The sequence below is a fragment of the Erpetoichthys calabaricus genome, chromosome 5, assembly GCF_900747795.2.
Source record: "Erpetoichthys calabaricus chromosome 5, fErpCal1.3, whole genome shotgun sequence".
Lineage (NCBI taxonomy): Eukaryota > Metazoa > Chordata > Cladistia > Polypteriformes > Polypteridae > Erpetoichthys > Erpetoichthys calabaricus.
Genome location: NC_041398.2, coordinates 111,173,948 through 111,191,448, shown reverse-complemented (window position 1 = coordinate 111,191,448; position 17,501 = coordinate 111,173,948). Strand labels below are relative to the sequence as shown.

The 17,501-nt window shown below is 36.6% G+C and overlaps 1 protein-coding gene across 1 annotated transcript in view; it reads left to right on the top strand.

The window, feature by feature from the left end:
- tmem33 (transmembrane protein 33) overlaps positions 1 to 17,501 on the top strand; it is a 50,585-nt gene that overhangs the window by 9,651 nt on the left and 23,433 nt on the right. The window contains exons 2-3 of the mRNA XM_028801928.2: positions 11,180 to 11,242; positions 16,025 to 16,119. Coding sequence (XP_028657761.1) covers positions 11,198 to 11,242; positions 16,025 to 16,119 — 140 coding nt within the window. The 5' untranslated portion in view covers positions 11,180 to 11,197. The remainder of the gene's footprint in view (positions 1 to 11,179; positions 11,243 to 16,024; positions 16,120 to 17,501) is intronic.

Here is a 17,501-nt window from a genome sequence, read left to right as displayed (position 1 = left end):
CAGGGGTGCATTAATCCCCAAGTATGTGGCAGTTTAAGAGTTAAAGCCCCAAGATGCCGCCAAAACAAGCTGCACCATCTAAGGCTTCTGGCAATGAAAACACACATGAATTACAGTACAGATAGCGGTAACATCGGTATTTTACATTCTAGCACTGTGGGAGACATAGCAGTACAGTATACAGGTTTACCTTTACATTCTTTATTTTTAGGTAATGTATTAAGCTGAGTTTGAAATTAAATTTGTGTTCTTGGGGCATATTTAGGGTTTAAACTATAAATAATATAGGCATTTTTTTTAACCACATCCAAAATTTGCAGTTTTTCACAATTCGCGGGTGCTCTAGGAATGTAACCCCCATGAATTTTGGGGGTGTAGTGTGTGTGTATATGTGTGTATATATATATATATATTATATATGCTCTCACACATTTGCTCCAGACAAGACAATTTCATTTGCTTTTGAAATTAAGTTTCAATTTTGAAGTAAAGGGAAATGCTCCTTGATGTATTAAAAGTGACTTTTCCTGAGTACTGTAGACAAGTATAGACTTGTGCTACTGCCCAGGAGAAAGCATTCACATGACAAATGGGTTTGTACTTTCACTTATTCTTTATGTGCCACATCGTTTTCAAGCACTGCCACATATTAAGCTTAAATTCTGTATTGAAGGATCCTTCTTTATTTTTTCACAGGGTCTTAAAAATAAGATGTGTTGCCTAATGACAGATTTCTTTCACTCTTGCTAAAAATTCTATGATTTCTTCTTTGCAACTGGGATACAGCCTACATTTAACTGTTTGATTTGCAATAATATGTGAAAGGGTGATATTACAATGCAGTATTAAACTTACACATTGGTTGAGTTGTAGTACCATAACTGTAGTATATATTTATCTGTTACCTACTATATACTAGGGCTGGGTGGAATGCATGGAATGACATTTAAGAAGAAATACTTAATTAGTAACAGTTAACATCAGTATGTGGAACAAAGTATCATTGCTCTTTAAAAAAAAAAAAAAAAAACTTTAACAGTACTGCATTTATTCAAAATTCACCATAATTTAACTAACATATGTATCGCCACATCATAGTCCAAACATATTAATGGGGACTCCTTGTGTTAATATATTAAAACATCTATATCATATTGAGAATAGTATTATTATAAAGTAACTAGTCATTAAGCCCGTTACAATAACGGGCGCTAGAACAGTAGTGCATAAACAAACAGTAGGAACAGTCTATACTAAATGTTGGTCGTATTTTTCTTTGTCTTTCAGCCTTTCTTTTGTTGATGTTTACTTGCTGAGCTGACCGTTCTTCGTGGGCTGCCGCCGTGTATTGTGTGTCTTTAATTTTCTGTGACAGTAATACTGTCTTGTACGTCTGCAATATACCTTTAATTTCTTTTGGCGGTAATACAGGGGTGCGCATCGGTAATATGCCTTTAATTTTCTCTGACAGTAATACTGGCTTGTATGTGGCTGTAATATGCGTCACTGTATTGTGTACCTTTAATTTCCTCTCGCAGTAATACTGGTTTGTATTTCCGCAAAACGCCTGTAACTTTCTCTGACAGTAATATCGTGCATCACACCGTGCCCCGCACATGCGCACTTCACCAGAAGACACACACACACGGACACCTTGACGCACACAGGGATTTTATTAAAGAGGATAATGCTTCTTAAATAATGTTATTCAGTAACCTATTTGTGTGTTATGAATCTCCATGTAGATACCCTTCAATTAAACTGTTACCCAAATTTATTCCCCTGTTGGACATTAAAATAATCTTGAATTTGTCGAAATTAAAGACACAGTGGGAAGACTCGTGTCTTTCTATAATTCTACAAGTTCAGTTGCTCACTTGTAGCAGTCACGTTAATCAGTCTCAAAAATGTGTCCTGACAGTCCTCGGACAAAAAGGAAGCATTTTAGAATGAGGATATAGAGCTGATGCTTGCTGAGAGGGGTACTGAATCAGTGGACCATAAAAAATATAAAAGAACCGCCGCTATTATCGAGCTACTTCAAGTCGGCTGCTTTGAGCACAAATTCACTTTAGTATCACAGGCTGAAATACAATTCCAACAATTTCCCGCTTGCTTTGCTGGGTGAAGCACGTTGTAGTGTCACTTATCTTTAAAGATATCAACTGCTATAGGTTCTGTTATTTTTTGGGCACGAGACAAATTAAATGTAAGCTTGCAGGTAAATGGCATCTCCAGTGCAGATTATTTAGGCTTTACTCGTTTGGATGTCGACTGAGATGTTTTAGGGAGACTTTGGGATAAGTGATTTCTCAAATTTGTTGTGTTGCAACAATAATTAACTTGTGCGCTGCAGAGCTTACATATGGCTTTGCTCTCATCCAGTTGTTGTTTACCAACGCTCTATTTGAATCCATAATAAGTCCACACATCTGATTTAAGTGTCAAAAATGCTGATTTCAGTTAAAGAGGACACACCATTTTATGTGCAGTAGTAAAGTGCCATTTCTACATATAGGAATCGAGCAGGATAGAGATTCATGAGATCAATCTTGAGACTTTAAGAATTGATATCAAATTGTTAAAATGAAAAATAATGATTGAGAAATTGATATTGGGTAAACACTTATCACAATAAGAAATTAACAGTATTAAATTAATATTTGAAAAACACCCAATGTTGAGACACTTTGTGCAATTTCATCATGGTCTTGCTGATATTAAATATGCAGTATTAAAAGTGTTTAAAGTGATGGTGATTATAATACGAGATTCCTGTGCAGTGCAGTTTTCTCGATTTACACACAAGAGTGCATTTATTCCAGGTGACATGAGTGAACAACTTGATCTCAGGTGTTTTCTTTAAATTTACTTGCTCTCCATCTCTGGAGATTTTTCATTTCAGTCCTGGAGCACTCTTTGTAATGGCATGCTTTTATTTCTACCAGTTTTATAATTAGTGAGTCATTTTCCTTCAAATTGATCTCATTGTTTAATTGGCTGATTGTCATCTTTTTGAACATTAAAAATAAACTGGTGTGAAATTTACATTCATAATAAATGTAGAAAATATTTCTACTTTTACTATATAAAAATAAACTGGTGTGAAATTTACATTCATAATAAATGTAGAAAATATTTCTATTTTTACCATAGTGCTTAAGCCACTTTATTTTTCTATTAATACACCTTTTCCGCTCCCTTAATTTAATCAAGTAATGACAAATAACATCAAGCTCAGCAGACAACAAGGAAAACAGCACTAAACCCATAAAGGCAGCGTCAGACCCAGTAAATGTACTGATTAGTAAATAATGGCTTAAATAACCAGAACACATAAATGAGCAGAATGAAAACCATGAAGATTTTCATAAAAATTGTAAAAATAAAGAGGAAAAAATGATATCTTGATGAAACAAGTAGGCACGGTCCTTTAAAATTTTAAGAAACCCAGTTTTGTTCTTACTGGAATGACGCCAAACTACAGAAACTGTAAATAACAGCTTGCTTAATTAATGTAGAAGTAGAAGTCCAACTAAATGCAGATGTTCTTTGGGATGAAAATCCACATCCACTGGGGGTCCCCATGCACTGAACTTTGGAACAAATGTTCTAATGAAAAGTAAACAACTTTTTGTTGTCTTCTGACCACCTGATATTACAAGAAGTTAGTGATTCAGTTAAAAATGTTTGTGTCCTTTTTGTGGGTGTCTTTTGTGAAAGTGATTTTCAAATGTTTAGGGTAACATTTTATTGTAATTCAATTAGAATTTGCAAGTATACATTTTATGTTCTATTTTTTTATATTTATTGCTGCCTCTGTAAGATGGGACATCAGTTAGCAGTGTCACTATGAAAATTTTCACACTGTAATTTAACTTCTGTGATCTTCATTCCATTCTGTGTTTACTGAGGTAACCTATACAGTCATTTGAAAAAGTTTGGGGGAACCCCTCTTAATTCTTTGGATTTTTGTTTATCATTGGCTGAGCTTTCAAAGTAATAACTTCCTTTTAATATATGACATGCCTTATGGAAACAGTAGTATTTCAGCAGTGACATTAAATTTATTGGATTAACAGAAACTATGCAATATGCTTCAAATCATCCCATAGATTTTCAATGATATTCAAATCAGGGGACTGCGATGGCCATTCCAGAACATTGTACTTCTCCCTCTGCATGAATGCCTTCGTAGATTTCGAACTGTGTTTTGGGTCATTGTCTTGTTGGAATATCCAACCCCTGCATAACTTCAACTTTGTGACTGATGCTTGAACATTATCCTAAAGAATTTGTTGATATTGGGTTAAATCCATCCAACCCTCGACTTTAACAAGGGCCCCAGTCCCTGAACTAGCCAACCTCCACCAAATTTGACAGTAGGTAGCAGGTGTTTTTCTTGGAATGCGGTGTTCTTCTTCCGCAATGCAAAGCGCTTTTTGTTATGACCAAATAACTCAATTTTTGTCTCATCAGTCCAAAGCACTTTGTTCCAAAATGAATCTGGCTTGTCTAAATAAGCATTTGCATACAACAAGCGGCTCTGTTTGTGGCGTAAGTGCAGAAAGGGCTTCTTTCTCATCATCCTACCATACAGATGTTCTTTGTGCAAATTGCGCTGAATTGTAGAACGATGTACAGATACATACATGGGTGGGGGTTTGAGGTGAAGGGTGTTTCTTGAAATCACAACCATTACCATTTCCACAGTTTTTAGAGTTTTCAAGTTAATTATTGTTGATTATGAACCAACTGGCCAACCAATCCCCTTTCATCAAATACAGACCTCTCATTCTGGTCTGTGATCAGGTCAATGAGGGTCTTTTCATTATTAAAAAAAAGTACATACTGAGAGGTTTGCCATTGAGAAGCTCTAAAATGATTGTGTTAAAAGCTGAACTAAAATCCACAAAAGCACTGACATGTTTGATATGTTTCTTGTTTTATTTAGTAGCAGCTTCAAGCTAACCTCTATTACCCGAGATTGACTTTGGAAAGTACTTCTTTTTTTTTCTCTCAGTATTCTCTTAAGGTCATGAGGAAGAGCTAGACCACATTATGGTAGCTACCTTTAAATCCCTGCTACAAAATTTTACTGCATTCAGTATACTTAATGGTTCACTGCGATGGAGTTGCTCAAGAGCATTATTTACTTATACAGAATTATCCTTTGTTAATTACTACTTTTGTTGATCCATTGTTACAGGGACTTGTTACATAGCTTTTCTAGATTTTTTTTTTTTATAATCCTTGATTGTCACTCTGTTTTCTTGACCTAATTTTTGTTGTGTGTTCTTTTTTTGTGTGCTAAAATTAGTCTTTTTTTTTAAGAGGGAGGATTATATTTTGTCATTCACTCGTTTATATTCATACACTATTGGTTGTTACAGCAGTTGAAGCAAAGTCTTAAAAGTCTAGGTTATTATTTATGTATTTGTAGTTTTTGTGGTTTTGTGAATAATGTTCTGTTTTGAGGATGTATAATTTTTGCATTACACCATAACAGGCCTTTTGGATTCTTCAGGGTTCAAAGTAATTTTTAAACATTGGAATGAGCATCAAAAAATGCATACCAGAAAAAATTATAACATTCTTGGAGAAATCATCCAGGCCTAGAAGAACATATCTCCAGTCTCGTTAATCAGGGCTTTATTTACAGCCAAGAAATGATTGAAAATACATTATAGACAATATTAATATTATTAGGGAAAATAATTTTTAATCACTGAAATTTGTTCATACATTTAGGTTGCTGATAAGTACACTGAAACAAACAGCCATTTTGCAGAGAATGTAGAACCAAAACAATTTATGCTCATGCCCATCCAAATTAGGGAGGAAGAACATATAGAGTATTTGCAGAAATGCCAGGTAGAAGATGACATTCTATAGTTTATCCTCATTATCTTTTCACTTCAAGTACACTTTGCTGTTTTTGGCTTTATAAATAAACCATTGCAGCATTTTTTACATCTGAGGAAGAAATCATGGTTTGAACATAGATTCTTATTCTTTTTATACCCCCAGTAACAATGAAGTACAGGTAATTGTTGACTTAACCACCATAATATCTTGCGACCATTCGACTTACGACTGCTACCATGTCTCATGGGCAAAAGACAGTTTTTACCATGCCAGCATGTATGCCGTGACTCCTTCATCTCGATCTGGGTTTATTACCTGCAGCGGTTTTGACTATGTTCAATTATATTTGTGTTACAGTTACAGGAAAAAAGGCAGTGGATCTCAAAACAGAAATGAAGGTGGTCAAGCAGTATGAGGGAGGAAGGAATGCAATTTCATATGACTGTTATCCCATTGTAACCAGTGTTCACTGCACATGCTGTACTGCTGCACTTTGGCTTTGTGTCTGGTTAACCTCCAAAACTTCTGCGTTTTGACTAACGATGTGCTGCTTTGTGTGAAGCACCACGAAGAGTTCATAAACCACACTGAACTCCTTTATCTGTTATTGTTTGTTATTAACAGGCTGAAATGTTAAAACAAAAAACATGAGTGTTCAAACTCTGCCAGTAGTACTCCTCCTCTCACATTTAACACAGTGAACACTGGGAGTGGCTCACACTGATAATGTAACATAACACAAACAAAGAAGGGATTTGTGCAGCTATTCAGGGTTCGGCCCCCATGTGAGAAACTGTAATAATGAAACAAAATAATAAAATAAACAAAATAATTAAAAACATGGAAAATCTACACTAAGAATTGTGATAAAAAGGATATAAAACAAAAATATGACTTAATGGACTTATTATATAGTACAAATCATATGGTCAGGTTTGAATACATATACCGGTCTGTCTTGTGTCCAGATCGAATTATGACCAGTCCATCTGAACCGAACTTAGTTATAAGTTGACAACTACCTGTAAATGTCTGTACATATTGTATATAGTGGAACTCGCCTGAGAATAAAGTATTGTCTCAGCATCCAAATATTTTTTTTTTGTTTGGGGTGGTCTTGCTTTTTTTTCTCACGAGGAAAGCCTTGTGAATTTGGAATTTGTACCAGTGTAATGCAAAATGCAGTGAAATTGGAATGTTCCTCGACTGTTTGAAATTGTTTCTTGTTAATTGAAAGGTATTCAGCCTTTTTAGGGACAGTTTGTGTCATGCAAGACTACTTGCTGATTTAGTTTTTTGACAAGAACATTCTACATAAATGGGAGGAATTGTGTTGTCTGATTTGAATCTGAGGGTGATGAATTGATACTGAACTGTTTGCATGTCTAGACAATACCTGAACACTTTAAGCCAAATATTTCACTGAAAGGTATTGGTAGGCATTGGTCAGCGCTCTAGTAACTGAAAGTATGAGATAGCAGACAGAAACTAGGTTCTTGTTCTTTGTGGTTGATGAGGTATTTAGTTTTCCAGGTGGAATTTCAACTGTCTGTCCTCAGTTCAGATGAGCTGATTGAGGTGATATGGGCATTTCTAGTTCATGCTCCCCAAGGTGTATTGATAATAGTTTATGAGACGGTATGCTTGGGATATGCCAAAGGCATTGTTTCTAATGGCCGATTTATTTGGTCATTCCTTGGGTGAGCTGTAGCAGAGATTGGAGGCTGATGTGACTAACTTAGTTTGATGGTCACTCAAAATGGATGAATACAAAAAGAAAATTAGAAATTGACAGCTTACAAAGCTACTGTAGTTTTGCTGTAGTAAACATTTGGCTTCTGTTATTTAACATATGAAATCTTATTTGTGCAATCTGTCTGCATAACGGGTGTCAGTATAATAATGTTTTTTCTTTATTGAATCAAATAACATTGTTAAAGTCTGGAAAGCAGCCATGAATTATTAAATGTACAGCATGCTACAGTTTATACCACTTGCCATTTTGCTAACGAAAAGTGTATAACCTAATGATCTGTACGCTGTTTAAATCAATTTAAAAATCGCTTCCATCTTTGCAAGTGATTGCGTGTATCCTGTGTGCTTCACCCAGAACAGCTGCATACCTAATGCACCTGTTGTTGGCTACAGTAGGCAGTATTACTACAGTAGGCTACAGTATTACTAATTAACTTTAAGTATACATACAGTAAATTTCTTACTTTTTCGATAACAATTTTATACACATCAACCATCTTGATATTTTATAAGAGACTAGTGATATTGTTGTAATTAAGATTTTTTAAATTGTATGCTTTGTATTTTTACTAACATAATATGATCAGACTTAGACTCAAAACAGAAATGTTCATGTCTCACATCAGAAAAGACCATAATTTTCTTATAAGATAAAGCAATAAATAATTGGTCGTAGATTAATTTATTATTGATAAACGTTTAGAAAGATCCGGGAGGAGGACAAAAAGAATATAGAGCAAGACTAACAGAATCAGAGTCCATTTGATCGATTTGAACCATTGTAATTCTGTTATTTTAAACTTAAAAGAAACACAATTAAACACATATTTAAATGTTTTGCACAGAGTCTGGTAGGTGTCAGGAAGGAAATATAAAAATAATCTGTTTAGACAAATTGATGCTTCTTTGGAAAGGTTTTGTTCGAGCCATGTAGAAGCCTTTGAAAGAATTTGAATAAAGAGTTCTGTGATGCCAAGTGCTATGTATGGTAGAAATGTACAAACTCAATCCTCACCTTGTTGCAGCCAGTTATTGGTCTTAGGGAAAGACTGCTAGACATGTCAAAATGGAAAAGTAAATGGACTGAGAAAATGTTAAAAAAAAAAAAAAAATACTAGAGCTTTGTAAAATCTGCATTCTTTGAAACTTCGAAAATCAATTCATATTCCTGCATGGCAGTGACCTAAACAAAGCCATTCAATTATATTTTTTGTCTTAAGAAGGTGCTCCTTAAGTGGTCCAGTCAAACTCATCTAACATAATTATGGTATGAGGAGCTGCTAACAAATGTTGAATGAATTTAACCTAAAGTAAGTGAATATTTCATAAAGCTGGGTTTTCAGTTTTTTAATATAAGTGATTATGACCCATCAGTGTTACTTAATTGGTTAATAATTTGAAAAATCTCAATTAAATATTGTAACCTTTACAATATTGGAAGTTTTGGGCCCATTATCTGTATGTGAATATTTTACTCATCGCCATATAATATACTAGTATGTACATATAGGATTTTTGTTTTTAACAAATGTAATTTAAATATGTTTTAGCTGTATTTGTAAATCTGTAGTCATTGGCATGTAAGATTTAAAAAATATAATTAAAAATTAGTACATATGGGTTTGTACATGAGTAGTATCGCTTTCTCTAGACGTATAATATATACGTCTGGAGACAACCAAGTCTGAATTTTGCTTAAAACTGGGTGGGAACAATTAGATGGTTCACTGGGTGTTGTATTTCTAAACCAATACAATGCCTCACAAGGTGACGTTCAAAGTAGGGGTGGTGGTTTTGAACTGCAAAGATCAGAAGTGCTGTCATTAACCTGGTCCGACAGACAGCAAAGCTTCTGTTTACGATGAACGGTCTACAGTCAAGGAGTCTCCTCAGAAAACACTATTAGAAATATAAATATGTGTCACGTGCAGAGAGCGCATTGCATATAAAAATAGACATAACCTAATGCAAGGGGAAAAACCTTTCTGTAGCATCAGATTATACTTTTTGACTGCATCAAAGGACAAATGGTAAACTTGAAAGACATGTTGTCACAGGTATTGTGTGTATTATCTGTTGTTCACCACTACAATGATAGTGTAGGAGTCAGTGTAAGCTTTAAAGAATTGGCAGCTATATTCATGAAAATATGAACTACAAAACATGCCTTTAAAGTAAACGGTGTACCACACTATGTCAAAAGGACTGCCGTTAAGAGAGATGATAATGAAGAGCCATGGGAGATGCAGATTTCAGTACTCGAAACACCCAAATCAACACATCTGCCTAACAACACCAGTAGATGCACAGATGAGGCTGTACAATATCAACCTTCTGACTGCACATCTACACAACTAGACAACTGAAGAAACTTAACATTACTAGCTAATTGGAAGTGTAAATGTGGCATGAAAAAAGATCCGCAGCATTTTAACAAATAAAAAACAATGCTTATCTAAATTCTATTTGTTGTTATGTCATATAGTGATACAGTAGTTAAAAGGACGTATATCGCAGCTTCTCAAACATGTAGAGCCCAGTAGCTACCACATTCTATGGTTTGTCTGGTCTGTCTGTCTGCCTCTACTGTCACAGTGTACTTTACAACATGCAAAGTAATTTGCTGCTGAGCTATTTCAGCCTTTTATTCTATCTCAGCATCTTTTGTTACATATTTTTTCTCTCTTCTTGAAACTCCGGTGGCCTAAAACGCATGGACTGGAGAAATTGAAGGCAGGTGTTTTAAGAGGAAGTCCTAAGGGTGTAAACTTTGCAGCACAGGATTTTGCCTCTTCACAATATACTTTTTGGGGGGTTCTCCTTTGAGAATCACGTATGGCCCTGTTTCGGGACTTAATAATAAATGTTTTGACTCGCGGTGTCGAGGCACGCAAGGTCCACATTTGACTCGGCATCTACAGACATGTGCAGAATAGCAGGCTTTTACTCAGATGCAGCAAACCCTTAAAAACGGGTCACTCTTTGGAAGTTAACATTTATCTCAGATGGATGCACCAAACTAGTAACAGCTCTTAAAATTCTGGAGGGCACTCACTGTCCTACTGCAACCTCAGCATTCAGTATCATGAAGGATCTGGGCACCTACCTGATGAATGGAACTGCAAAATAAGGTTCAGTTGTGCTAGTGTGCTGTTTTATTAAAAGGAATGTGAAGTTCCATTTTCATTAATATTTGTTTTGTTGTAGCTGTTAGTACTTTTTTACAGGGGAAAAAAAAATGTAAAAATCCGAATCAAGGTAAAAAACGGTGAAAGCCAAAAATCAAAAATAAAACGGAATTTGTGAAAAAATAAAACTGATTCCATAGGGCCCTACTTGACACTGGGCAATTTCTCCTTAGTCTAGGTCATCTGTCCCAGCTCTAAAAAATATTTCAGATACAATGGTGCATTACTGAAAAAATAAAATGTACATAAGAAAAGGGGAAACAAAAAATTTTTTTTTCTTTTTCCTGAATCAAGCTATTGGTGGTTGTCAAATGCCTTGACTAATGTAAAACTAGTATACATTATTTAATGTATAATTTCTGTTTCAGGAATCTGACAATTTTGTCATGGCTGACACACAGGAGAGAAGCCCGCCAAGGAGTGGGTGTGTGGTGAGTAGTGGACCTATATTGTTTTTTTAGTGAGTTTTACCTAATTTAAATGTGGAAACTTAGTTTGTCAGTTATGTAGCTAAAGATACATTGCAGACATTAGTTTTATTGTCTTATAAAATTTTTTTGTTTGTCATGAAAACTAAACTAAAAACAAGACTGAGCCCTATGCATTATTTATTTTAGAGGTCTTGTGGTATAAGCAGTATTCACGTATGTAGTTTATATCTGACATTGTACATGTTGGTGCTTCATTTTAGCATTCTGTACTCTTTTTATAACTGCAGGGTTTTTCCTTCTGTGATCTAGCAGTTGTATCTATTTGTAGATGTTCTCAAGGGCTTTGTACAACTCCCAGGATTTTTAATTGTTCTGTAGAGATGTGATCATCTGCCTGGCATGACATCTGGCCATATTTTTGCCTGTTGTAGTTTGGCTGTTTTTCATTCATTAATATGAAGGGTATGCATTACTAGAATTTGAAAAGGCAAAAAACAGAACATGCACATGACTTTTAAATGGTACTTTATATACTGGGTCAATTTTAAGCCTCAAGATACTTACAACATCAATGTTAGGTTATTATCCCATTTTCTAAGTGTTGAAACAACACTTCTGCGTTCCAGAACCCCCCGCTAAAGGTGAAAATCCGCGAAGTAGAAACCATATGTTTATATGGTTTTTTTTATATTGTCATGCTTTGGTCACAGATTTGCACAGAAACACAGGAAGTTGTAGAGAGACAGGAACTTTATTCAAACACTGCAAACAAACATTTGTCTCTTTTTCAAAAGTTTAAACTGTGCTCCATGACAAGACAGAGATGACAGTTCCGTCTCACAATTAAAAGAATGCAAACATATCTTCCTCTTCAAAGGAGTGCACGTCAGGATCAGATAATGTCAGAAAGAGAGAGAAAAGCAAACAAATCAATAGGGCTGTTTGGCTTTTAAGTATGCGAAGCACCTGCGGCACAAAGCTGTTGAAGACAGCAGCTCACACCCCCTCCGTCAGGAGCAGAGAAAAACAATCAAAAATCAATACGTGACCTTCGAGCTTTTAAGTATGCAAAGCACCGTGAAGCACTGTGCAGCATGTCGCACAGAAGGGAGCAACGTGAAGATAACCTTTCAGCATTTTTAGACGAGCGTCCGTATTGTCTAGGTGTGCGAACAGCCCCCCTGCTCAATCCCCCTACGTCAGGATCAGAGAATGTCAGCGTAAGAGAGAGAGAAAGAAAAGTAAGTTGGGTAGCTTCTCAGCCATCTGCCAATAGCGTCCCTTGTATGAAATCAACTGGGCAAACCAACTGAGGAAGCATGTACCAGAAATTAAAAGACCCATTGTCCGCAGAAATCCGCGAACCAGCAAAAAATCCGCGATATATATTTAAATATGCTTACATATAAAATCCGCGATAGAGTGAAGCCGCGAAAGGCGAAGCGCAATATAGCGAGGGATTACTGTACCCTAAATCCCACACTGGATGCACTCAACCCCGGAATTATTGGCACTCCTCATGAAACTAAGTTAAACTTATATGACTAGCTGGCCCCTGTAGTGAAGCAGGACAAACGATAAAAATCAGTTTAAAAAAAAAATCTGGCCAAGCAGAAGGTATGTACGCTCCAACGTCAAATGTTAGCACTGTATCTGATTGTGTTCAGCTCTGAGAGGAGAGTGTCCCCCTTGTGGAGAGAAAAGTAAATGGCCGTGGTATCTCTGGCAATCAGCAGCTACCCTCTAAAACAGGGGTAGGCAACGTCGGTCCTGGAGTGCCACAGTATGTGCAGGTTTTTGTTCCAACCCAGTTCCTTAACGAGAACTCAATTATTGCTGATGAAGCACATATTGCTTAAGTGACATTTTAATGCTTCATTTTAGTGGTCTCGCTTGTTAAGGTTCTCCAACCTTAATTGCTTATTTCAATCTTAAACTGCTGCATTCAGTGTTTTAATTGCTCCTTATTAGCAATAAGATGTAAAACAGGGGGTAGGCAATGTCGGTCCTGGTGAGCCGCAGTGGCTACAGGTTTTCATTCAACCCAATTGCTTAATTAGAAACCAATCATGCCAATCTCAGACCTTATTTAATTTTATGGCTTGTTAGTCTGTGTAATGTAAGGCTTTTATATCATAGATTTTTTTCCTTTCCAAGGATATCATCCAAATGATTTGAAGCCTAAAACAGATCATTTTCAGTCTGTCACATTTTTCTATTAAGTGTTTTATTAAATCAAACCGTGCATGATGAACACACACAGATGTAATTGGAAAAAAGCTAGCTGGAGAACTGCTGGCTGCTTTGTCTTTTACATCTTATTGCTAATAAGGAGCAATTAAAACACTGAATGCAGCAGTTTAAGATTGAAATAAGCAATTAAGGTTGGAGAACCTTAACAAGCGAGACCACTAAAATGAAGCATTAAAATGTCACTTAAGCAATATGTGCTTCATCAGCAATAATTGAGTTCTCGTTAAGGAATTGGGTTGGAACAAAAACCTGCACATACTGTGGCACTCCAGGACCGACGTTGCCTACCCCTGCTCTAAAACACACGTAGCTCTGATCTCTCTCTCTCTCTCTCTCTCTCTCTCTCTCTCTCTCTCTCTCTCTCTCTCTCAAAGTCAAACATTACTCCTTAAAAATCTGTAGATGATAGTCTCTTGAACAAATAGGTATCGCTAGCTAAGAGGAGGCAAGGTACGCTATAACACGTGGCCCCACCCACCACACCTTGACCTGCAGCCTCTCTCTTGGATTTATGCAAATGAATGGGTTACACAAGCAAACTATAATACTTAGCGCGATGATCCGTTAAGTAGTTCTGTCATGACAAGCAGACAGATGTTGGATATAATATATATACAGTGCATCCGGAAAGTATTCACAGCTCATCACTATTTCCACATTTTGTTATGTTACAGCCTTTTTCCAAAATGGATTAAATTCTTTTTTCTCCTCAGAATTCTACACACAACACCCCATAATGACAATGTGAAAAAAGTTTACTTGAGGTTTTTGCAAATTTATTAAAAATAATAAAACTGAGAAATCACATGTACATAAGTATTCACAGCCTTTGCTCAATACTTTGTCGATGCACCTTTGGCAGCAATTACAGCCTCAAGTCTGTAATTGTTCAATCGGATTCAAGTCTGGGCTCTGGCTGGGCCACTCAAGGACATTCACAGAGTTGTCCTGAAGCCACTCCTTTGATATCTTGGCTGTGTGCTTAGGGTTGTTGTCTTGCTGAAAGATGAACCGTCGCCCCAGTCTGAGGTTAAGAGCGCTCTGGAGCAGGTTTTCATCCAGAATGTCTCTGTACATTGCTGCAGTCATCTTTCCCTTTATCCTGACTAGTCTCCCAGTGAGGTTTTCATCCAGGATGTCTCTGTACATTGCTGCAGTCATCTTTCCCTTTATCCTGACTAGTCTCCCAGTCCCTGCCGCTGAAAAACACCCCCACAGCATGATGTTGCCACCACCTTGCTTCACTGTAAGGATGGTATTGGCCTGGTGATGAGCAGTGCCTGGTTTCCTCCAAACGTGACGCCTGGCATTCACAGCAAAGAGTTCAATCTTTGTCTCGTCAGACCATCAGTTTTGACAAACTCCAGGCGGGCTGCCATGTGCCTTTTACTAAGGAGTGGCTTCCGTCTGGCCACTCTGCCATACATGCCTGATTGGTGGATTGCTGCAGAGATGGTTGTCCTTCTGGAAGGTTCTCTTCTCTCCACAGCTCTGACAGAGTGACCATCGGGTTCTTGGTCACTTCCCTGACTAAGGCCCTTCTCCCCCGATTGCTCAGTTTAGATGGCCAGCCAGCTCTAGGAAGAGTCCTGGTGGTTTTGAACTTCTTCCACTTACGGATGATGGAGGCCACTGTGCTCATTGGAACCTTCAAAGCAGTAGAAATTTTTCTGTAACCTTCCCCAGATTTGTTCCTCGAGACAACCCTGTCTCGGAGGTCTACAGACAATTCCTTTGACTTCATGCTTGGTTTGTGCTCTGACATGAACTGTCAACTGTGTGACCTTATACTGTATATAGACAGGTGTGTGCCTTTCCAAATCATGTCCAATCAACTGAATGTACCACAGGAGGACTCCAATTAAGTTGCAGAAACATCTCAAGGATGATCTGGGGAAACAGGATGCACCGGAGCTCAATTTTGAGCTTCATGGCAAAGGCTGTGAATACTTATGTACATGTGCTTTCTCAATATTTTATTTTTAATAAATTTGCAAAAATCTCAAACTTTTTTCACGTTGTCATTATGGGGTGTTGTGTGCAGAATTCTGAGGAAAAAAATGAATTTAATCCATTTTGGAATAAGGCTGTAACATAACAAAATGTGGAAAAAGTGATGCACTGTGAATACTTTCCGGATGCACTGTATATGTATATGTGTTTGTGTAGAGAGAGAGAGGGTGAGTCAAAATTGTTAACATTTGAATTGTGTATGTGAGTGTGTATGTGCCCTTTGACTTGACTCTTATTTTACATCTGTCTATTTGTTGCCATTAAGTACAGCATTGGCCTAGCATCCTTTTCGTGGTTGCTTTGTCTCAAACCCAATACAGTGTGAAGATGTTAGGGTTTCTATGACATAACAGAAAATGTGGGTTAAGTGGATAGATGACTGCTTTAAAAATAAATTGAGTCAGCAGTGTTCAGTTTAAAATGAATGGGCCTCAACTTAATGGCAAGAGTCTAATTACTATGTATATATAATGTTTTAGTCTTGTCTTAATAATTTATATTGTTTCTATATTCTAGCAATTTTTGATGGCCAACAAGTTAGAAACAGCAATGTGGCTTTCACGTCTTTTCACGGTCTATTGCTCCATTTTGTTTATTCTTCCTATTCTTCGGTAAGTTAGCCGATTACATTATAACATTATTCAATTTGTTTTGCAGGTTTTTGTGTTATCTCTGTAAAATTTATTAATATAAAGAAGCTGACATTTTGTTTGTTTTTTTTTTTCTGTTCAATGGAAACATTCTGTGTGTAGTTTATTTGTACTGCGATTTTTGCAATGCAAAGAAATTGCATGCATGTTATTCATTATTGTGCATTGTACAGTTCCATCTATTGATGGCAGATATCTTAGTATCTGCAAAGTTACCAGTAAGTTGTTGGCAAGCAATATATGAGGAGGGAATCAACTGTTACATGTTTTATATAAAGCAAAATGCTATTCCTCAGCAGCATATCTAATGCAGTCAGTCTGATCACCAACAAACGCAGCATAGTTATAGTCTGCTTGGTGACTTGTCATGGAATATCTGTCTGAAGAGTACAGGAGTTTCTGCTTTGGAAAAAATTGAGTATTCTTACATCTTTCATAATAAAGTGTTCTTATTTAATATAAATTATGATAAAACATTAAAAAAGCAGTATTAGATAGTACAGCTTAATTTTCAGGAAATTGCAGTATACATAGTGTCTATAAAAAGTATTCACCCCCTTGTAAGTTTTCTTATTTTATTGTTATTCAAATTTCAATCAAGGTAGATTTAATTAAGAAATAATTGACTGCATTAGTGTTCACTCTGCAATGTAACACACTCAAGTCATTCCTTGTGCAGCCAGGTGGTTTTAAAAGTCTCATAATTAGTTAAATGGAGAGCACCTGTCTGTAATTAAAGGGTTTCAATTGATTGTAGTACAAGTGCACCTTTTCTGTGATGAGTCAGTATTGCAGCCTAACCTACACAATGAAGACAAAAGAACACTCCAAGTAGCTCTGTGAAAAGGTGATTGAAAAGCACAAGTCATGGTGAGTTAGTTTATATATATATATATATATATATATATATATATATATATATATATATATATATATGGTTGAAATAGTTTACTGTCAAATAAATGCAAAGAGTACACGATACGTGCTTCGCCCTCATTCTGGGCTCATCAAGTGTACACACTCCACTGCACTCCCTTTCGGGAATCGAACCTCGGACGTCAGCGCCAGAGGCGATGCCCCTAACGTTGCGCCACGGCGTGTGGTTCGTTTATTTGACAGCATGTAGATCAGGGTAATTACATTCACGGCATTCGTAGTCTGTGTCACAATCTGATTGTATGGGTGGTTACCTACCAGGTAACGCTTGTGGTTGGCCAGCAATCTGCTAACATCCGCCACGGTGCCCTCAGTTTGTGAGAAGCAGATCATAGAATGGTTGAAATACAATCAGATTGTGACACAGACTACGAATGCCATGAATGTAATTACCCCGATCTACATGC